Here is a 22,500-nt window from a genome sequence, read left to right as displayed (position 1 = left end):
TAAGTGTTGAATAAATTAGAATTAGTAAACAGTGAGGAGGTGTTGTAGTTGTTAATGTTTTAATTGCTAAACTATAAGTTTTATTTATAATCCGATCGCTTAATCTTTTAAGTCAGAGATTGCATTTTTTAATTGCAAAGCGATTTTTCATATTACTGACTGGCTGACTGGCTGATTTACTAACAATCAAGTGATGTGAAAGTTAATGTATTGAAACAAGCGACATTGTTGTTTATGTAAATAAATTTTAATTGTTCACCAACAATCGAGTTTTTAGCTAGCAGACGAACAAACGTTATTGCTAGATGAGTTGATAGTTTGCGTCTTGCCTTTGCTTATTGTCTGTTTATTTATTTATGCTAGGCGTGGACAATTAGCATAGGAATAATCAACAAAAAAGCTAGGGTTATATAAAATAGAAATTATAATTTTATCTATTTTCTTAGGGTACATTTTAGTAATTAAATTTTTGTAGAATGTTTGAGTAAAGGGCTCTTTTTTTCAAAAACCTTTATAACTACTTTTACACAAAAGTTGTAAAATTGAATTTTCTTGTGGAGTATTTTTGTGGAAATAAAAGATGGACGTGGAAAAGGAATGTAATTTGCTTGGAACTTTATTTCAGAGCATAGTTACAGATCTGAAGGTGAGTAAAATATAAATAACTGAAAAAATTATAACTTAACTTTAAAAAAAGGTTTTAGATTTATTTTTATTTTTTTAGGCGTTTTGTCATTATGTATATTTTGTATATACTGACTGTATTTTAAAAGCTTAATGTTGTGTGCTTTCACGCAATCTTAATTACCTTAGTTAGTGATATTGACTTTATTATGTGTTCAACAAACAAATTTAACAACATTAATTTTAATGCTGAGTCAAAATCAAATATTAACCGAGTCTGCACAGTGACCTGTCATAAGTGAAGTAGGCAATTAAAAATCAAAAGGTTAATCTCGGTTATTGTTTGCGGAAAGTGTGGTTTACTGCATAAGATTTTAAAATAATACTAAAATTAAATTTGTACAAGCTACTGTAAAAATAAGGCAAAAATTAATTGGTGTAATATATAAATATGTTTTGTTTAAAAATTTACACATTTTATGCAATACTTTTAAACTCTTGGGTGACTTATTCATTTACTTGGTATTTTAAAATCCCCTGCAACCGTTAACATACTGCTTAAACTATCATAGATCATACATCAGCACACATACCGTAACCTGATCTTTATTCCGGTCTACGCTGTCTAAATTGGCGCATTACTTTGCAGTAAACTGTTTTAAAAGCTTGAGTAATATACCACATGGCCGCTTTTATATGAGTCATAACCTGTGCCGCTAAAAAATAATGTGAATCGTTAGCTAGAATCTTGTAAATTGTCAGCCAATTTGTTTAGTTGATTTCTATATATTATCTTTTTGAATTTTAATTTATTTTATTTGTTTTTTAATTTATTTTTTAGTCGAGCTCACCAGCTTGGGAAGATTTTGTTAACAAAGGTACAAAACTTCATAGTCTTTTAAAGTAAGTTGTTGTTTTTTCTTTTTTTCGTTATATATATATACATTTAATTTCAATAAAGTTAAAGTCATATTACGAACCGTGTAAATGTTCATAATTAATTGTTTACTTATCCTGTGGACTGGTGATGTATTCTACCAAGTGTTTGTTTTATAAATTGGCCATTAATTTTGTTGTATAACTTAATTGTAATGCATTAGCCTATCTTTTTTTTAACAATTATAGGATAACATTACCTTTAGTTTATTTGAATTATTCACCAAATTAAAAGATGATGTTTTAACCCTTTGTTTTAGGTCGACTACCTTAGCTATGTCAAGTTTTTTGGAGACAATTCAAAAGATAGCAGATATGGCTACAAACACAAAAGGTACATTAACAAAATTAAATCTTAAACCTGTATTTCTATAACAGTATTCATGCAAAGAAAATCTGTATATACTAGTTGTTATGCAAAGATTTTGAAAATAAGGCTATTGTAAAATATAATTAAAGAACATGTTATTCTTAATTGTTTTAATTTAACAAAAGCTGCACCATTATAACTTAGTGCTTAAGGTTTTTAAGCCAGATTTTTATATAATTTCAACATACTGGGGTAACAGGAAATTGTTTAAAATGTGTGTTTATTTTCAATATGCTTTGTCGTATAATGCAGCAACTTTTAGCTGTGTAGTTTGTTGCCAAAATTTAAACAGCTACAGTATAAGGTAAACACAAAGGCCTGTTACCGTTCTTAGTGCGTTAATAATTAAACATGTTTTGTTGTTCCCTGGTTTAAAAGGTGAAAGTGGTTCAAATTGAATTAACTTGATTTTAAGTGCAAGCACTCACTCTTTATATGATGTTGTTCTAACCTAATTATTTGTTTGAACCAGAAATGCAAATAATTAGTATAATGTTTTATTTGCACTGTCTAATCAAAAAGAGACTTTGGCCGATAATAGGTTTACTATTGTTAAAAGCAATTTGTTATAAAAACATATGCATGACATAACTTTTCATAATTGTCTGGCCAGTACTTATTAATTTAATATTTACACCAATATTAATTAATTAACATGTCAGACTTGATTATTTATTGATTTTAATAAGATTACATCATACCTAATTCAGATCCAAAGGCGTTCAGTACACGCATGATTTTTAGTTTGTAAAGTTGGACTTTCTTTTAAAATCATGCCACAAACGCATTACTCTAGCAAGCGTCACGTAAATTTTGCTTTTACTTTCCAAGAAAAAGGAGAGAGTGTATCGATTAGCGCAAGCCAGACTAACATAAACCCGTGTGTAAATATTTGATTGACTTGAGCCTGGTCTGAGTGGCGTTTTACTGCAGTTGCTCGCTTGTAATTTGTTTGTTCCGTTCACTTAACCCTAAGTCATCAAAATTTACTCAAAGTCGCGCGATAAATTTAACGTTTATATATTTTATCACTGCGTTGATAGATCACTTAAATTAACAACGTGGCGTTTAGTAACTGTTTCCTGTTATGGAAAGTAGTTTACTAATAATTCTTTAAAAATAGAAAGTGTTTTATTTCCTTGAAAACGTATTGTTTTTTGTTATATAGTAATTAATAATTGCTGCGTGAGTTGCTTACGTTGTTCTTTGGTGAAATAACGTTCTTCTGCTAAAATGTTTAGCAATTTGACATTCTGATTTGGCTTATTATTTTTCGTGACGTCATGTCGATGGTGTTAAAAAACAATTCGCAATTAAAACAAAACAACGTGGATAATATGAAGGCGTGAATACTTTGACAGCTGGCAATCATAAAAGGTGTCGAATAAGGCGCTGTACATCTCAGCACTATACCGTATTCGCACCATGCTGGATACTTCCACTGTTATGACTTTTTTTTTACTTTTAAACGTTTGATTGATGGCTCTTTTTGGTTTTACGACGTTAAGATCCACGCGTTCAACATCAGTGGTGCTACAATTTATAAGTAGCACCACCTGTGTGATATTTACGAGCATCGAAACTTGTATATTTGCCAACATCGTAAACGCAACAGTATGTTGGTGTCACACGGCTATAAAGTAATTTATGTGCTGTTTCCCTTTTAAAAATAAACGACAACAACTGTGTTAGGGCAACAATACAAATGGCTTTATTTATAAACGTCATATGGTGTGTGTTTAAACCCAGTTTCGACGACCAACTTAATCCTATTACCAACAGCTTCGGTTAATGCTTTGCGCGTGCTTGGGTATAATACTCAGCCTTAATAGGTGTGTTATGATTGGTTGACAAACCCGTGTCGTCACGATTGCTGACGTCACATTGGTGTTAGTGTACTTGTCGGATTTTCAACAGTGTACTTGAGATTGATTTTTCACTAAAGGTTGTTTTCGCACTGTATATTGGTGAACGTCAACCGCTATCGTACATTATTAATTGCGAATAGCTTTTCTCGATTCATGTATATTCAAAACAAACAGATTACAATACGTTATCTTGACAACCGACATTTACTTAGACCAACTGTTTATTTGTTTTTGTAACAAAAAGTTGGGATTTTAATGGTAAATTTTCTTGGTAAAAAAATGCGATTTTAACGGTTTCAAATGTGTGCTTTAAAACTGCTGTGTTTTGATGCTAAGCCGAGAATCTGTCTATTGTTTTATTTGTTTAACACACAAGCACTTAGCTGGCCACTGGACTGGACACATCCTTATAAGGTAATCTTAAGTGGCGATTCAATGGATTGGAAATTCTTGGCGTTTTGTTTGTCCAAGCACCCACTTTTCCAAAGTGGGTTTTTGAAAGCGTGATCTTCAGTGTTTAAGTTTTATTTTTAAATTTTAAAAACTAAAGCGTTTTACCTGGCCAGTCTTTTTTCCATCTCTTTAATTTATGTATTTTTTTTAAAAGCTTTATTTTTCTCTGTAATTCAATAAGTCATTTGTTTGATATTACACCAACTAAAAGGTGCCATTTACGGTAATAGTGTTTGCTTATGATTTTATAATGTAAACTCGATATTACGCTCACATTGCGTAACACGTTCCGTTATAACTGTCGAGGAATTTTATCTTTGCATTACTCACTGAACTGTTTCACCATATTTCTAGAAAAATGCCATTTTATCATACCCCGATATTTCGTGTAGGTGGCCTATACGTAATGTCATAATCGATGATTTTCCAGCGATTTTAAATCTTATTGTATGAGAAAATAGACGTTTCGACGCACGTGCTTATTTATCGTATTTTAACGATTAGTCACAAAGTAGAGCATAGGGAAATAATGGAACCCTATATTTTAACGACGAACGCGTTTAGATCTTGTTTTTCTATGGTATCAGGAACACGTTGATATTCTAGCCGCGTATATACGCCCGCCCTAGGCCAAAAACACGACTTTTTATCTTAAAAATTACGTTTTTATTTTAGTTTTTGTTTGAGCAGCAAATTTTCGTTAAAAAAAAATTCGCTGAAATTTTTTTTAAATTTTTGTTCCAACCCAAAAAAACAAAATAAAATTTCATGAATTAATTGTCTGTCGTCAATTTATCACACCTGTTGGTTATTTACCCTCAAACCCAGTCGAAAAAAACGGCAAAGGCAAACAATACACACAATAGCCGTCCATAACAAATACTCTCCTGAATACAAACCTTAACCGATTTCCGTATCCAACACACGCGGCTTTTGAATGCCTCGATTGTTAAGGGACTTACAATAATAAGTCTTGTGCCTTCGGAGAGGAGAATAATAAGCCGACATCCACTGTCCATATGCTTTCTTTTTAACACTAATTCGAAAGTGTTGTTGTTTCTAACCGAACAACGATAATCCATAAAAGAAATAGAAGTGTGTTGTATACGGCGGACGGAGTTTTTTTTTTTGTTTTTTTTTTTAAACAACAAAAATAAAAAAATTGACAATTTTTTTACTTTTAAAACTATTTCGTATTTAAAAATGTAATTTATTAAAGGCAAGTCAAAACATTAGTGCAATTTTTTTGTTACTTTTTTAATTAATTTGATATGTTTATGGCACTGTATACTAATATATGTAAAGTTAAATCATGGATGTTTATTGTAACGATTAAGATTTCCATAATCAGAATATTGATTAAAATCTATCTCCACACCACGGGAATATTTATCGATAATCCTTAATTATCTGTTTATTGATTTTTAAAACTTCCAATTTACACAGACACCTTATTGTATTAACTGATATTTTTAAAACTGATAACAATTAATTTTTTCGGTTAATTCATGACGTAATTTGTAGCAAAAACTTCTTTTTTTTGGAAAAAAAATCGTTGCCGCGTTCTTTTCCATGTTGATAAAGAGTTTTCAAGGACCATGACGTCACGGCTCGATGACTTTTTAAAGCTTGATTGCACTTGTGATGACGCATAGTACTTGTGACGTCACGAAATATTTTAATCCGAGTTCTTTAGGCATCGGTTATTGGAATATCACTCAAATAATAATTTATGGCGTTATCGGTGAAAACTTGATATTTTAGCGTGAAATTTCGAATTATAGACGTCGTTTATCTAACTTAGTAGTGCAGTTAAAACGCTTGCAAGGTTCTTTAAAAAAGGTGTCGGTTTACGTTTAAGGTCAGCTTTGCTCCTTATATGGTTTTTTCGTCCGACTTTCACACGACTTTACTCGAATGCCGGGAGATTAAATTTCGGCATTTTTTACCTGTCAGGCGGTAATGCTTGTTTTTGTCGTTTTTATATATACAAATTTTGACAAGTTTTGGCTGCTTTGTTTATTATGTATTGCTACACCTGTACATATTACATTGATTGAGTCAAAACAGTTTTTTTTTAATAAAAATGTTTTTGTTTAATTTTTTGCGATTATTTACCTTTTAAAAGCCTTACGTAAACAAATACGTAAGTACTTATTGAAAGCATGTTAGCAAAGACAGTCATGTTTTTATTGTTATAAATTGATAATTAATTTTATGTTAAAATTCTTTTACAATTTCAATTACAAATTGATATTCATTTTTTCAATACTAACCTCCTATTTTTTAGGCATAACATTGCCCAAACCTTATGGGTTTTACTTTATTACATAAACTAGTACACAAAACGTGTACGTAAGAAAGGATGACTAGAAAAAAACAAAAAAATTGTATAATCTTTGTTGTGGTTGTTTTAAACTAAAGGGAAACGGATTATAACATTGTGGTTTGTATCTGTTTCCTAGAAACAGTATTTTTTAAAGTTTTTTTTACTCTTTGGGAAATAAAAATAATTTTAATTTGCGACTTCAAAAAATAAAAACAACCAACGCATACCTATATAAACTAATATTAAATATGATTCATATTATTATGTGTATTTCTATTTTAATTGAAAAAAAAACTTTATTTTCTAAAATTAGTAAGGATTTAAAGTAAGTATTTAGGTAATAAGCTGATGTATACCCACAATATAATTTTATGTATACATTTTTTATTCTTAAATTTTACTGTTATGTTTGATTTTTATATTTTTATCTGAAGTGTTATGGTGGGATTTACTATACAGTCAGTAGTTGTGGTTTTTACAATAATTATGTCATTTTGCATGTTAGTATTATCCTTACTATACCCTCTACTTTATTCCAACGCTTGAATTACGTTGTATAGCAGTATATGTTAATTATAAACCTCATTAATTAGAATAATTTTAGGAAATAGTGAATTAGCCACTAATTTTCACACAGTCTATGTCACGGATATTAGACTTTAACACCTTTTTTAATTGATTCTTTGTAAATAAAAGGTTTTCAGTCAATTTTGTTTGGGATTTTGATATAAATGTTGTCGAAAATCAGAGGACGTTGTTTAAATTTTGTACACTGTTTACAGTGCTTTGTTGGGCTTTATATCAAAACATGTTTTCGTTAAAAACATTCTTAGTGGGTTTCGAACCATATGCCCGTGTCCGCAATAGTAAAAAAACAACAGACTTTCGTTATATCAGTTATGAAATATTAATCTATTAATATCCGAAGCTCCGCCCAATTTCCATTGTCAGAACTGTCAATCAATTGTTCGACCAGGGCTTAGGCCTTGTCTGAATACCCATAAACAAAACACTGACGCCGAATTAGTTTCGAATTCGCCTTTATTTAAGACGACATACGTGCCTTGATTGAACATTGTTTTCTTACGAACGACGAAACAAAACACTTGGATGTGTTATTGTTACGTCATAGTCCCAGTTGTTACGCGCTTATTGTTACGGATCAAAATAAAACACGTTTTCTTTATAGTCGATTTGAACCTTTACGGCATTATAGAAGTTCGTGTATCGCCTTTTCGAGTTGTTTAACATCTTTGTTTGTTTTGAAATTTCGCGAACCGGTTGTTTGAATAATTCTATGTAGAATCAAAACAATATTGTATTAACTTTAAAAACTATTTATAAACTTTATTTCCATCTTTTTAACAGCTTTGGCATGGTGTAATTGAAAACTCGTAATGTTATTACACCATTTTTGTCCATTTTGGCATATTTTAAGATCTCCCTTTGTAAACAATATATTACGCAATTACATATTAATATAGTAGTTGCGATTACGTAATGCTTAATGACGTAATGCAATTAACTAATCCCACACTGCATGTGGTTTAATTGCACAACAACTGCGGAATAAAAAAATGGTAATTGCAATTTTCATATGCCCAATATTTAAATCCCATTGTATGTTAGTTAAGTTATGAATAAACCCGATTTGTTTTAAGTTATAAATCCCAGTAATCCGACTTCTAAGCTCAGTTTTTTCGGGTTGATCGATTTCAGTGAAGTTTTTTCGTGCGCTGCGTACAATAGGTTTAAACTGCGCGTTCACCTTTATGCCAATTACTGTGAGACTTTAAACTTAATCTGCATGGATTTTATACCGGTAACTCATTATCCCAACTATGTACCGTAAATTTGAGGTCAAATTTTTACGAAATTTATTGATTAAGGTGGTATTATATAATTTTTGTTCTAGGTGGATTTTAAGGCAAATTTTTTTTTATTTATTTTCAGTAAGTTTTATATGTACTTTATAATCAAACTGATACAACATATTCAGTACCCATTTAACCATACGTAAGTTTCGCCCGGCATAAATATAACCCTACGAGCGAGTCAACGCTTAGCGTACACCCATGGTTTCCCTTTCAAAAAAGATTGCAGCATTTTTGCAATTTTTTGAGGTTTTGCAAAATGTTGTGGTATTACAGGGTCGCCCTTTGTTGATGCGTGTTATGTGTTGTTTATGTACGACCTAATATAATGTCTGTTGAGTTGTGTTTAATAAAAAAGCGTCATTTTTTAACGAAAAGTGCCCTTTAAGTTTAAAAAAAAAATTCTTGTGGATAAAATAAATTATTGGTTGAATCTCTTAAAGATTTTTTCCTATTTTTTTATTAAAATTAAATTTTTGCTTGTAATATTTCCTATGTTGCATCCTCGAATGATTAAATAAATGTTTTCCGTTGAACGCATGCGGCGAAGCCTTTATTAATGGTCACGTGATTTACAGCGGAAAGTTCGTATGTAGGTCAACTAAATACTGCGTTGTATATATTTGCATAACAAGGGCCCAGCAATAAAATTAAACTTTACGCGAAATGTGAATATTATTGCAAAATTTAAGAAAAAATATTTTTTAAATTTATTTTTTTTTTATTTAAATTTTTATTTATAATTTTTAGTTTTCAATTTTTTTTATGCGGAATGATATGGCTAAAATTGTCAATTATTTTTGTTACACAATTTGGTATTTACATTTGCTAGGCCATAAACATTTAAACCTTTAAACTGAGTAATTAGCAATAAACTTAAAAAATTGATATTTCCGTTTTAGTCATTTAATATTTTTCATTTTTATGGTCGTTATTCAACATTGTTTTTTCTTGAAAACGTTTTTGTTGTTGTTTTTATCGTTCTCACTTAATTTTATGACGTACGTTTAGCTAGAAGTAGATGTACCTAAACCACGTTATAAAAAATAGATTAAACGACTGCTTAGTCATAGGCGCCGTTTATTATCAATATCGTGCGTTTAAAGGTAATATATCAAACCCATTATGTGTTATGGCATGTTTATATAGTGCTGTTCTAAAGGCGCCAATAAATTGGTTTGTGTAATATATTTTTTATTTTTGTCTGGCAGAATGGTTTATTGTCCTTGTAAGCCGTCATTTCCTTCTCATTTTGTCGCCGTTTTACTTAATTTTAGCAGTTTTTAAACCAAGCTTAACGATCTCTATAAACCTTCTTCGTTAACGTAGAGTGTTTATCATTGCTCTTATTTTAAATAGGTGATTACATTGTTTTTTGTTGCGCTCGTAAGAATCGCTGTAATAACAGGTTATTTTTCGTTATTACCTCGCCTCATAAAACCGCTACGCAAAGCCGTAATCACTTTATTTAATGTTAAACAGGCATTACAGGCAATTTATTTAGATTATTAGAGTTATAACTCGAGGTAAGGTTCTTAGAACATTACCGACTTCCGCCTTGCGAAAACGTATTTTACAACAAAGCAGTTTTCTCTGTACCTATTTCATTTCAATACTCATTACATATCAGCTAATTAACAAAGTGTTGCTATTAATAGCCGGCTATATATTGCGAGATATTTCGAGTAATGGTGTATTGTGTTTGTACAGTTGGCGACTGTACCACGGTCTTTACAATTTAAACATTCTGGCTTTAAACCAATAAAAAAAAGGATTTTAAAAATTTCTTTTTTGATATTTTGTTTGTGTCTTATTTGTATCTATATAAAAACATTTTATGTAGTATAAAGTTATTTTTTCAAAAGATTTAATGCAAAAACCAGACACTTTATGAGTTATGTTCAATTCCATTTTAAAAACAGAAACCCTTTTCGGTTTCAAAATTGTTTTTTAATTCCTCTTTATGAGCAATATTTAAGCCCTAATTTTTTAAATTTTCTTAAAGTTTTGGTTTTCTTATTTGTATCAATCACTTGCATATAACTTCCTCTCCTTAATTGACCAAAGTACAATTCTACGTCATTGAGACAATTTTGTGACGTCATCGTCTCAACTTTAAGCGGAATTGATTAAAAAATACAATTTTTACGTATTACAGATTTTTATGTCACTGTTGTTGGCATTTTATTTTGTTGTTATTTTTTAAAATTAATTTTGGATTTAAACCACCCTAAAAACACAGTTGTTTGTTACCTTGAAGGTCCTAAGGGGGTGTTTACCGGTTCTTGCATTTTTCAGTATGTTTTTCAAAATTTTCTCGTTTCAAAATCATTACATTTTGCAACATTTTACAAGCTTGGCCGGCCACGCGCCACCTCTTATTGTCGCATCACAATAGAATCCATGACGTCACAATTACCTGAGCGGTTCGAATTTCTCTTAGCCCCGCATTTTAGGATTACCCTCCCGGGAAGGGGGCATTGTGACGTCACATAAACAGCGACAGTCAGAGCAATAGATTGAGGGATTGGAATTTGATTTGTAACAACTTGTTGTATGCACGCGATTTAGGCGAATTACTACGAGTTTTTTTCCTTTTATGGTATAAACTTTAACCCAACTAAGCGCAACAATTTCATTTAAGTTTATTTATGTGTTGTTAGCCCCGGCAAAAACAATTTCATTGTAACAATGTAAAATATACAAGATCGCAAAAATCATATTTTTTAATTTAAAATGCTTTACTAAAGAATTTTGCAATTTTGTAAGTGATGTATATAGGGGTGTTATTATGTTGACACCTCTATGGTACTTACAACTCAATTTTTAAAAAATATTTGAAATATTAAACACCAAACCCAGGTTATCATATTTTTTGTGTATTGTTTTTAAAAAAGTTATATAACTTAAAAAGTAGGTAAAATTATTTGAAGTTAAAACCATTATTGTGTTCAGGGACACCAACATTATCAATTTTTGATTAAAAAAATGACAATATAAAACTTTAAAAATGAAACTATTATAACTGTATGGAAATTGTATACAATTATATAAAATAAAATAATGTTTTTTTATGGTAATATTAAACACTGCTCCAAAATAGATAATTATATTTATCTTGCCCGCATGTTGTTGTGACAAGTGGTTTATAAACATGTAGATTAACCTTCAACTGTTAGTTGACTTTGTAACATGCATGACCTTGTGTGTTGGTTTAATTTGGTTTAACAAGTGTTGTTCTTGTAAAACAATCTATTTTGCAGCCACTACAATTTTGCTAAATACTTGGTTTGGATATGCATTTAAAAATTGTAATTTAATGCTTGGACTTAGGGTTTTTTATATTTTTTAATATTTCAGGGAGAATTTAAAGAAAATTTGTTCAATAAATTTGAAAAAAAAATATTTTAATTTTTTTGAGGTTTTGCTGTTTGTTAAAAAGAATATTTTAATTGTTTATGTAAATTTCGTCTCTGCATATTATTTTTGTATGGTGACGTCACGGAAAAACACTTGCGCGGAAATGCGACCTCATTATAACCAAAAACGAAATATCACAACAAAAACAAACTCAATTTCTAGGTCACGTGACCAAAACACGTCTTTATTTTCATTTTTTTTATATGGAGTATATACCGGTATATATATATATATATATATATATATATATATAGATTTATATGCCGTTCCTAATGCATGTTAACGTACTTAATAAGGTCATACGATTTAACCTTTGCAAAATAAATCCACTCAATTGACAACTGTGCGGTTTAATACCTGCACACTACCCATTCAATAATATAAACTAATTCCAGGTTTCAGTATTTCGAATCTATATTTAGTGTTTGGTTAAAACTCGATAATTTTGCCAGGGTTAAGTGCTTCAGTTTAAGTGGTTTGTGTTAAGTCCAAGTCTGTGTATCCGGGTTTTGGTTTTCGTGGATTTTTTTGGTAAAGTAAAATTAAGAGCTTTGTAAACGAGCGAGTATGTCTGTATATTTTGATTTTAAATTTTGTTCTGGTAACGATTTTTACCGAAAACTTTTATTCATTATTTTTTTGTAACTTTTATTCACTATTGATCGATTGGTATTGTTTTACATGTATCAATTGTTTCCCAGTGGAATTTTGGTTAATGCCCTTCGGTCATCCTTATATTAATTTGAAAATATTAATAACTAAAGGCATCTACAATATTAAAATAGAAGACATAGAATTTTTTTATTGTTTTAAAAACCCTGTTAATAAAAAAAATTGGGAGCAAATAAATGTTTTGCTAACGACATTACACCTTCGTCACGTGATACATTTTATCCAATAAAATAACTTTAACAAATTAGAAGCTTAGGCTCGAATCTCGGGGTAATATTATTTTAAGCGCTCGGCTAGTGGCTATGTGGCTATTAGGTTTCTGCATTTCAGTGTAGGAATAGCGCATAAGATGTAAGAATTTGTAACAAGGGTTTGTTTACCTTCGCTTGGATTACGTTCGTGTATTACCATGCTAGATTGCCATTAGCACGTGACTAAATACGGGTTTAGTTTAAGCGCATGTCAGCGAGCGGGGGTGTCATATTGCTAGCTTATGCCTAGTTGTAATATCAATCGTTTGGTGCAACGCCAAAGGTTGTGTTTAACTCATGTGGTCGTTGCAACTAAAGGATTTTTACATATTTTTAAGGAGTATTCAATGCAGAAACTAGTTCAACTTGGTCCAGTAGTGGAATATCTTGTAATATATTTATGGGTTCAAATATTGTATGTGTATTCGATGGATAATAATGATCGTTATTGTTACCCTTAACATTTTTGACTGAGCGCACCCTTAGCGACTGAATGATTTGTAGGCGTAATAGCTTCGCACGCCCTTTCCCCTTTAAAGCAGTAACTTGACACCGTAGCCCGAATAACTAGCGCCTATGTACGATCCATATGGCCTTGTATACCCGCCACTAATTACCAATTTCCATAGGCCAGCAAGGCGAATTACTGTATAACACGTTGGCGCGCTAATTGGCGAAGTCTGTTTAAAAAAATAGTTTTTGTGAAGAGTTTTTGTCAAAAGCACCCTTGAGATTTGCGTTATTGACTCTTGCTTCGTATTAACATCAAAACAACTGTAACCCTTTACATAAAACTGGCACCAAAAGACTGTTCACGTAATACATAATTAAAGATTTTTAAACTGAAAGGGTTGATACTATTGATTCATTACATTTCCAATCAGGATTTATTTTTGGCTTTTTATATTTCTTCTTTTTGAAAAAATAATTTTAAATGAAAGTAGTTTAACTTGCTTGTAGTTACATTTAATATCTAGTAAGTTAATATCATAATTAGGTATTTTGTTGGCAAAATAGGCTTGTAAAATTATAAAACTTTAAAGTAATATCAATCCACTTTTATTCCTTACATTACTTTCTATTATGTTGTTTTTGTAAGCCCAACAATTTTCAGTTTTCACTATTATTTCTCATGTATGTTAAAAAATACTGGCCGTTGTAAATAGGTTAATTTTATGATAAACCTACTTGACATTCACAATTGACTTTCGAAATTGCCAAGCCCTATATTTATAGTATATTGTTACAACACTGAGTTGTATAGATTAGGTTGAATTGGGTGCATTTGGTATTTCTATTGGTTGGTTGATTTTTGGTCACAGAGTATTAAACTGGTTGATAAATTATTTTTAAAACAAATTGGTTATGTTGTAGTTGTAATATTTTGTACTTCATATATCTTTTTCAAATATTTTTTAAAAAAATTCTAAATTTTGAATTTTTTTGATAGGTTCAACAAAAGACATTGGAAGCGCTTTGACAAGAATTTGTGTTCGTCAGAAAATGATGGAAAATAAACTGAAGTTCTTTACAAAGTAAGTCATCATGAAAAAAAAAAATATTAAATTCTTGGGAATTTTTAAATAATTTATATTTTAAGACATTTCTTTTGTCCTTTTTTAGTTTACTTCAAAAAACCTAAATTACCATATTACTGTAAAAAAAATTGAATTAGCAAAAATTTGTACTTTTTATTTTTTTAAAAAATGTTGGCAGAACATGATAAATTAAATTTAATTCCCTTTTTTGCAACTTTTAGTTCAATGTTAGACAATTTGATTCTGCCAATCCAAGAAAGATTGGAAGAATGGAAAAAGGTTGCAAACCAACTCGAAAAGGACCACGCAAAAGGTAATTTATTATTTTGTCATGCCAACTTCACATAGCACAGTAATATTTACCACAAAATAATAGCTGAATAGGTAATATAAATTTTCGTATCATAATATTTTGCTTAAAACTTTTAAATTTAGATTACAAAAAGGCAATGCACGAAATCAAGAAACGAAATACGGATTCTGTTAGACTACAAAAGAAAGCTCGAAAAGGTAAATAAAATTGATATCAAATTTTGAATTAAAAAATATAAAAGTATGAAATATAGTATTCAAATCTTAATTTAAATTTTTTAAGTGATCTAACCTATCATGAGTTATATCTTAAGTTTTAAATTTTATTGTTTTAAAATTTGTTGTTTAACATTTATGCAACATTATTATTACCATTTCAACTTAATATGCCAAATCTCTAGTTTCGGAGTAAAATATTCTATTTTTTCAATTCATTTTGTAATTTAAAATTGCAACACATTTTGCCATCATTAATTTAAGAATAATCATGCTTTGATAATGGATTTTAAAAACATGTTTTTTGGTCGGTTGAGATAAATATTTAGGTCAAAAATTTTGTTTTTTCGATAAAGTATCAGTCATGTTTTAACACATTCAGTTCTATGTAAATCTGATTATAGGATTAAGTTTACTTTGTTGATTTGACTTTAAAGTAATTATTTAGTGTATTGACCTAAAATTAATTAATCATCGAAAGGTTAATCTTGTATTGGCAGATCACTAGCATACAAGTTTTTTAATCAAAATTTTTTCGAGTTAAAAATTTGGATAATGTTGGAGAATAAGCTTTCAAAACATAAATTATTTACTTGTTTTACCAAATACGCAACAGTTGAAGTTTTGTAACAAAAGTTATAAGAAATATTATGCAAGAAAAAACTTTAAATATTTATTTAAAAATTGTTTAAAAAAATTTTTTTGTAAAAATAATATTATTTTAATATTAGCGACACACCCACTACTTTCTTACCAAATAACATATCTGTGTGTGAGTTAGCCCAGATTTAACCACAAAGCATTACTTTACCACTTGAAATTCAAGTGTTTCTTGAAGTTAATTTACTTTAATTGTTGGCCTTCTTTTGCCATTCACATGGCCTTATTATATAGTTTGGATTTTTTTGCATTGTCGGCGACATAAAAGTAAAAATGTTTAGTTGAACTTTGAAAAGTTTAAAAAATGTAAACTTATGAATTATTTAAAATTTAATAGGGGATTAAAGTTGAAAAGTTCAAGTCGAAAAACACATATTTTTAATGAAAGTTATTTTTACACCATAAACTAATTACTTAAAACCAGAATTTTTTAAACTGAAATAAAAAAAAATAAAAAAATAAAAATTTTTTTTTTAGGAAGCAAATCTGATCTTCACCATCAACTAAACTCGATGATGCACGATGTTAACGATCGATTCACATGCTTGGAAGAAACAGAGAAGTCAGCTTTAAGAAACTTGTTAGTTGAAGAAAGATCAAGAATTTGTCTTTTTGCCAACTCTCTCACCCCAGTACTGGTAAGTTAATAAAATTTCTTAAATTTTTTTTTTAATAAATTGTAAATTAATATTTTTTACATGTTAAAAAAATAAATTTTTAGAGTCTACATCGTATTGTTTCTATTTTATGTAATTTTTTTTAATTTTTAATACCGATAGTTTATTTGTATTAAAAAGTCAACTTAAGTTTATGAAAGACATTTTTTTTTCAATGTGTGTGGCCCTTATTAGAATTCTACACTACACAATGTGCTTTTATATAACTTACAATTATATTCAATTTCACATTCAATTAAAATACCTTTGCTAATCTTTTTGCATTTGTGTATTGCCATATAAGGCCGTGTCATTTCACTCAGGTCTACCTTTGTTTTTATATAAAACATTCAGTTAAAATTTGTGGCTTTAAACGGTTTACGGAAATTCCTCTCTTTACTTTATAAGGTTAAGTAAACTACGCATAGAGTAGGTGATAGATTGAAAATTAATATGTCATAAAATAAACCTAACATTTTTTTAACGAAAAGGTAAATAAATATATATATATATATTAATTTTGATATTTTTTAATGCCATTAGAGCTGTTTTTTTAGAAAAATGTTTGTGTTTTGTTATTTTAATAAAGTTTATTTAAATTTGTTTTTATTGTGTAACGACAGGAAGTCAAGTTGGCATATTGGCCTCGTGGTTTTCTATATTTGATTATAACAAAAGACTAATATACCAATGTGGATTAGGGCTGGAAAACTTAAATATCAATCCCCTTTGTTCAAATTTACTTATTTGTTTTGTAATATACCTGTCTGGCATTTTTATTGTCATGATTATGAAATTTACAACCGAGGCTATATTTTAAAATATACCCTGCCAGTCATATCTGTAATAAAAATTTAAAATTTACATGTTGAAAATTAGTTAATGTTTAAAAAAACTTTAAATTTTTTTTTTTAAACTTTAAAAAAAAAGGAGAAATTTTTAGTTTAACATAGTCAAATATGGTTTAAAAACTATTGCATAAGATAGGTGTTAAAATGAATATTTTTCTAATTTGGATTTCAATTAAGTTAATGATTGTATATAGATAAACTTTGTACTTGTTTGTTGAACTGTCTGCTTATACCATGTTATGGTATTTAAAATGTTGTTGCACGTTTAACACATCTACATTTTAACACCTACTTGTTAATTAATTAAATAGTTGTTTAATTATAATTACATTGTAAATATTTTGTTTTTAAAAATTTAAAAACATTTTTTTTTTCTTTAAAGTTTTTTGTTTAAATTTTTTATAAGTTTTTTAAAAATTTTATCTGATTTAAACTATTTTTTTAAGATATTGTCTTGTTACATTTTTTAGATATTTGATTATTTTAGATATCTCTAGAAAATACCTAATTTAAATAAAACTAGATTTTTTTCAAATTTTTTTGTAAAATCACCTATTTAAACATACCACAAACAATTACCACTTATTAAAACAATATCTGACAAGAAAATAATTATGTAATCGTCATATTAAGTAAAAGTCCCTTAATCAACAAAAATTTCTCCAAAGGAAATAGTTTTAAACCAACTTACAATTTCCAGTTAACAAAACATAAATTAAAATATTATCATAGGGTCATAAAAATGTTAAATTAAAAAAAGTCCCAAAATTAACAAAAAATATTAAGAAAAAAAACAATTTTAAACACGTTTTAAGAAATACAGAATTTGATAAACATAATTGTGACATTACCGCTCAATGTACAAATGTCAGATTAATCAAACGCACCAATATCAATATTTTCTTTTAACCTTAGGACTTGGAAGTATCAATGTTGAATGAAGTTTCCCATCTGAACGAACTGACGTGCGATGTTTCTCGCTTGTGCAGAAACCCTAAACAGCTTCCGACCTCGACTGAGCAACTTGTACAAGATTTTATTAACAAAAACTCGAATCAAACTTCGCAATTTTCACCTACATTACCGGTAATGTTTAAGTTATTTTTGGTATGGATAATTATAAAAAAATACACTTATATTTTTTTGTGTGTTGACTTTTCTTTGTATTTGGCTTATTAATTTAAACAATTGGCTAATTAATTTTAATATGCGCTTTGAATTAATTTTAACATTTTTTGTTAGGGATTGATAAATATTAAAAGTCTACTGACATTTAATTTTTTACCGAATGTGATATTACACATCTGAAAAAAATTTTCAATATAAAAAAATTTTTTAGTTCTGTGTGATTCATATACATTTCAACATTTCATGTTATTTTTCAGGAAATAATGACACAGAATCTTCCAAATGGAGGACAAAATGGGATGTCTCCTCCTTCCTCTCCAACATCCACTGGAAGCAGAAAGTCATCTTTGTGCAGGTAAAAACTAAAAGTAGTATTTTTCCCCAAAAAAAAATTGTTAAATATTTCATTTGACTCTAGAATTTTTATTTTCATTGTTTATTTATTCTGTTTAATTATTTATTTAAAAATTTTTTAAAATGTTTGCTTGATGTTGTTTTGTAATGTGTAATTTAACCGGTTATTTATTTTTAGTTTAAATAGTTCAGATTCGAGATCAAGCGGTTCACTTAATCATAATACTTCTTCATTTCACCATCACAGATATCAGGTAATCCTACGTCAAAGCATTAAGAATGAATATTTTATAAATATTTTAATCCCTAGTCAAGATTTCAGCAAATATATTACGCAATTGGTTTAACTATATGGTAGTCAGTTGTTTATAATTTAAAAAAACATTTTATAAATTTTGAGTTTTTTTTTATTTACGGAGCTAATGCAAATTTTAAATAAAATTCTTTGTTAGAGTTATCATAGAAGGACACCTAGTGGTAGCACGAGTACAACTGGACAAGGATCTCCGACATCTTGCAAATCAGCTCCATCCAGTGGAGGCAGTGTAAATGTGGCAAGGTTGTCTTCCGTGTCTTCTCATGATTCGGGATTTGTTTCAACTGGAAATGGAAACAATGGATCTCATACGACATCTGGTGGTGAATTTGTTTCTCCAATAATGACAAAACCACCGCTGCCAACATCTCAAATGGAAAAGGTAAATTAAAAAAAAAAATTTATTTATTGTAAATTTTATTAAAAATTTTATTAATTTTTTTTTGATTTTAGACTTACTCATCGGAATCTGCTCAATCATTAGAAAATGTTTCACCAATAATTCGATCAAGGCCAAACTCAATGCCTATTAACGACTCTCTAATGTCACCTGGCGGACAAAATAAATCTGGATTTTGGAAGGACTGGTCAAAACCAGGTATAAAACTTGTTCTTATTAAACTTTATTAGATGCAAAATTTTAAAATAATTTTTTTTTTGCTGTATTTCAACCATCTTTGGACTATGTAGGTTTTGGATTATCAATTATAAAAAAAATTTTAGGAAAAAACATGATTTATTTAAACAATCATTTTCTCTAGGTCCCTATGACATGGTAGATGGCAACAACTTACAAAACAACAACTCTGATCCACAACAACTACAACGTCGAACTTCACATACCCTTTTACCCAGCAAACGCTTTGGACCCCCACCCTTGTCACCTAAACCTAGCACTCTACCCCACCGAGGTTCTGTTGATTCTGGAAATAACCTCAATCACCCAAGTCGACCCCCTCTTCATCACACCATATCTGAACCCGCATTTTTTGGATCAAGTTACCCAACAGAACCAAGGTCCCCTGTTCTGCCCCCGAAACCTGAAAAGTTGCTGAATGAGGTAGCCCCAGATTTACCTCCACCCCCTGGTCCAACCATTTATGAAAATTGTCCCATGGGGCCAGATGATTTACCCCCACCACCCCCCTCTTGTAAGTTTTTTTTAATCCTGACATTTTTGTTAAAAACATTAAGTCCAATTTATTCTCATAATACTATTTTATTTTGTTTAGTGCTAAGCGCTACTGATGACACCCTTACATTTGTGGCCCAATCTTTACCCCCTGCCACACCCAACGGCGATGTAAATATCACTCGCCCTCTATACACAGCCCCAAACCCTGCCATGGCGACAGATTTTAGTTCAATGACGCTGGGAAGGAAAAGCAGTAGTCATAGTCTACAGTATTCTAGTGGGTATAGTAGTCAGAACACAACACCAGCTTGTTCGGAAGACACCATCGCTTCACACGGTTAGTGAATATAAATTCTTTTCATTTTTTGGGGATTATGTCTGGGTGCCTTTGTTATATTAAAAGGTTTTATTTTTTTACTTTATTTTTTTGGGCACTTTTTATTTTGACACTGAACAGTTTTCTGTTAAAATATAAAATTATTCGCGGTTTTTAGCTCACTCTTAATTTAGTTGCAATAAGGTTAGGTTTTAGCAAAGTTTGTGGTGTGAAAATTCAGTTTGCCCTTAGCTTAGTTAAAGACTTAAATATTTCATTAAAGTCATATATTAGCGATATTTTTATACTCAAAAATTAATAAAGTTGGTGTCACTGAACACAAAAATGATTTTAAATTTAAATAAAAAATTAAAAAATAGAAATGGGAAGCCATGTTTGTGATGACGTAGAAAGTACTAGCGTGTATACATTCACTACGCTACTTAGTACTTTCTACGTCACACAAAAATATGGTAACCTGGTCTTTTATGTTAATCATTTTCCAGTGTTTTTGAAAATTAAATTGTAAGTGCCACAGACATTTTTTAAAGGTTCTAAAGGCATTCTAGGTTTCATTGTCAACCATACTAACATGCTATATACATCATTTACAAAATTGCAAAACTCTATTAAATAACACTTTAAAGATCCCTTGTATAATGATATGTATGTTAGACACTGATTACGGCTCAATGGACGGTGAAGATCATCAACAAAACTCTCACAACTCTCGCTCGAATTACGACGCCGAAAAATGGACAACGCTGCCCAGATCACGTGATTATAACCAAGGGACCCAGACCTTGGGCGGGCACGGCCGGCGCCAGCGCCCGGCATCTACTTCCGGATTTCCAGCGACATCAGGTGAGCAGAACTTTTTTTTTTGACAACTTTATATTGTGATAATGATCGCAAGGGTTTAAACTTATTTTATTTATAGTTGTTACTGACGTGTACACTCCCGGTACTGCCACCATTCGGCGAAAACCATCGAGCAAATTCAACTCCGTTCGGCGGAGCTCAAACGTTCCCAAGGCCGTCAAACCTCCCACCGTTCCCTCGAACACGATCGCGAATTTAATGTCAACCTTTCAACCTCCACCGGATCAAAACAGCGGTGGTTATAATGCTAACAACAACAACGGGACATCGGTGGATTACGTTCACGGCTACGGGAACGACGTGCCGGACGCCCTGCCGTTTGCGCCCCATCACCCCGGGGTCGAACTTAGCTTAAAATTAAAGCAAAACGGGGAATATCGAGACGGGGCTTCCCCCAGTTCTGGTCTGGGATCACCCACCCCCACGAGAACCCCTACCGGGACAGAACCTTACCAAACGTGTAACGGGTTTCGCGATTCTTCCAAAACCGGGGTTTATTCTCTTCGTAATGACGTAGGAGGAAAGTAAATTGTGACGTAATTGGAATTTTTCTTTATGACGTCACTTCTTCGATAGGAAATGCAAGTCAAGGGGGTGTTTTGTGTTAGGTTCAAGGGATTGAAAAATGCAATGACGTCATAATTATGTTAAGGCATCATGACGTCATTATCTTGTTCTGGTGATGTCAAAGTCGAATCATTTTTTCTAAAGTTGGTGTGCACCATCGAAAAAAAATGTATATAAAAAATAATTTTACGGATTTGGATTTCGCGATTTTTCCTAAAGACAAAAACTTTTCGCAAATATTTTTTGCCACTTCGTTTTTTTTGTTTTTGCTGTGTGATGTTTTTGCAGATTTTTTTTGTTATTTTTAAACTATTTTCTGTTGTAATTCTTAGTTCAATTAGATTTAAACTCGGTTTAAATGAACGACTGTTTGCCTAGAGCGCCAAACTTACTCAAACGCCATTTTTGGGAAGATTTTTTCCCTTTTTTTGTGTGTGTTGTACAATCTATCTAATTTATTGTAGGCATTATTGTAAATATTTTTGTTTTCTTTTAGCTTTTAGGTGTTTGTGGGATAATTTTATTGTTCGTATTACTTGGAAGTAATGTCCCGACAAGAAAGTCAATCTAAAATGAGAACATTTTAATTAACTTAATTTTAATTTTTTTTAAATTATCAATTTTTTTGATTTTTTGGCGAGCTTCAGTTTGTTGGGGAGCCTTTCTTGTTTTTTTTTTGCTTCTCGTTCTTTACCTTTTTTTTCTCGCTTCTCTCTCGCCTCCCAAGTCATCATGTATGAAAAGTTTACAAAGTGATGAATAAAAAATCATA

At 30.3% G+C, this 22,500-nt stretch overlaps 1 protein-coding gene across 1 annotated transcript; it reads left to right on the top strand.

Annotated features, from left to right (window-relative positions):
- Nucleotides 1-453: 453 nt before the first annotated feature.
- LOC145740789 (protein MTSS 2-like) lies at nt 454-22,408 on the top strand. Its single transcript, XM_082558637.1, has 16 exons — nt 454-646; nt 1,466-1,527; nt 1,821-1,894; nt 14,248-14,332; nt 14,557-14,648; nt 14,771-14,845; nt 16,001-16,161; nt 17,946-18,116; nt 18,416-18,513; nt 18,691-18,766; nt 18,965-19,210; nt 19,282-19,426; nt 19,590-19,979; nt 20,061-20,300; nt 20,955-21,143; nt 21,220-22,408. Exons 1-16 carry the CDS (start codon nt 581-583, stop codon nt 21,687-21,689), a joined length of 2,640 nt encoding a protein of 879 aa, XP_082414763.1. The 5' UTR covers nt 454-580; the 3' UTR covers nt 21,690-22,408.
- Nucleotides 22,409-22,500: the final 92 nt, after the last annotated feature.

Source organism: Corella eumyota, chromosome 1, assembly GCF_963082875.1.
Source record: "Corella eumyota chromosome 1, kaCorEumy4.1, whole genome shotgun sequence".
Lineage (NCBI taxonomy): Eukaryota > Metazoa > Chordata > Ascidiacea > Phlebobranchia > Corellidae > Corella > Corella eumyota.
The sequence above is the reverse complement of the archived record's forward strand: the minus strand, read 5'-3'. Positions and strand labels throughout refer to the sequence as shown.

What these genes read in the sequence shown, in the direction of transcription:
- LOC145740789 (XM_082558637.1), top strand. Translation starts at nt 581, where the DNA reads ATGGACGTGGAAAAGGAATGTAATTTGCTTGGAACTTTATTTCAGAGC. An exon ending in AAACTTCATAGTCTTTTAAA is followed by an intron (nt 1,528 to 1,820) that starts GTAAGTTGTTGT and finishes CCTTTGTTTTAG; the next exon opens with GTCGACTACCTTAGCTATGT. An exon ending in AAACTGAAGTTCTTTACAAA is followed by an intron (nt 14,333 to 14,556) that starts GTAAGTCATCAT and finishes TGCAACTTTTAG; the next exon opens with TTCAATGTTAGACAATTTGA.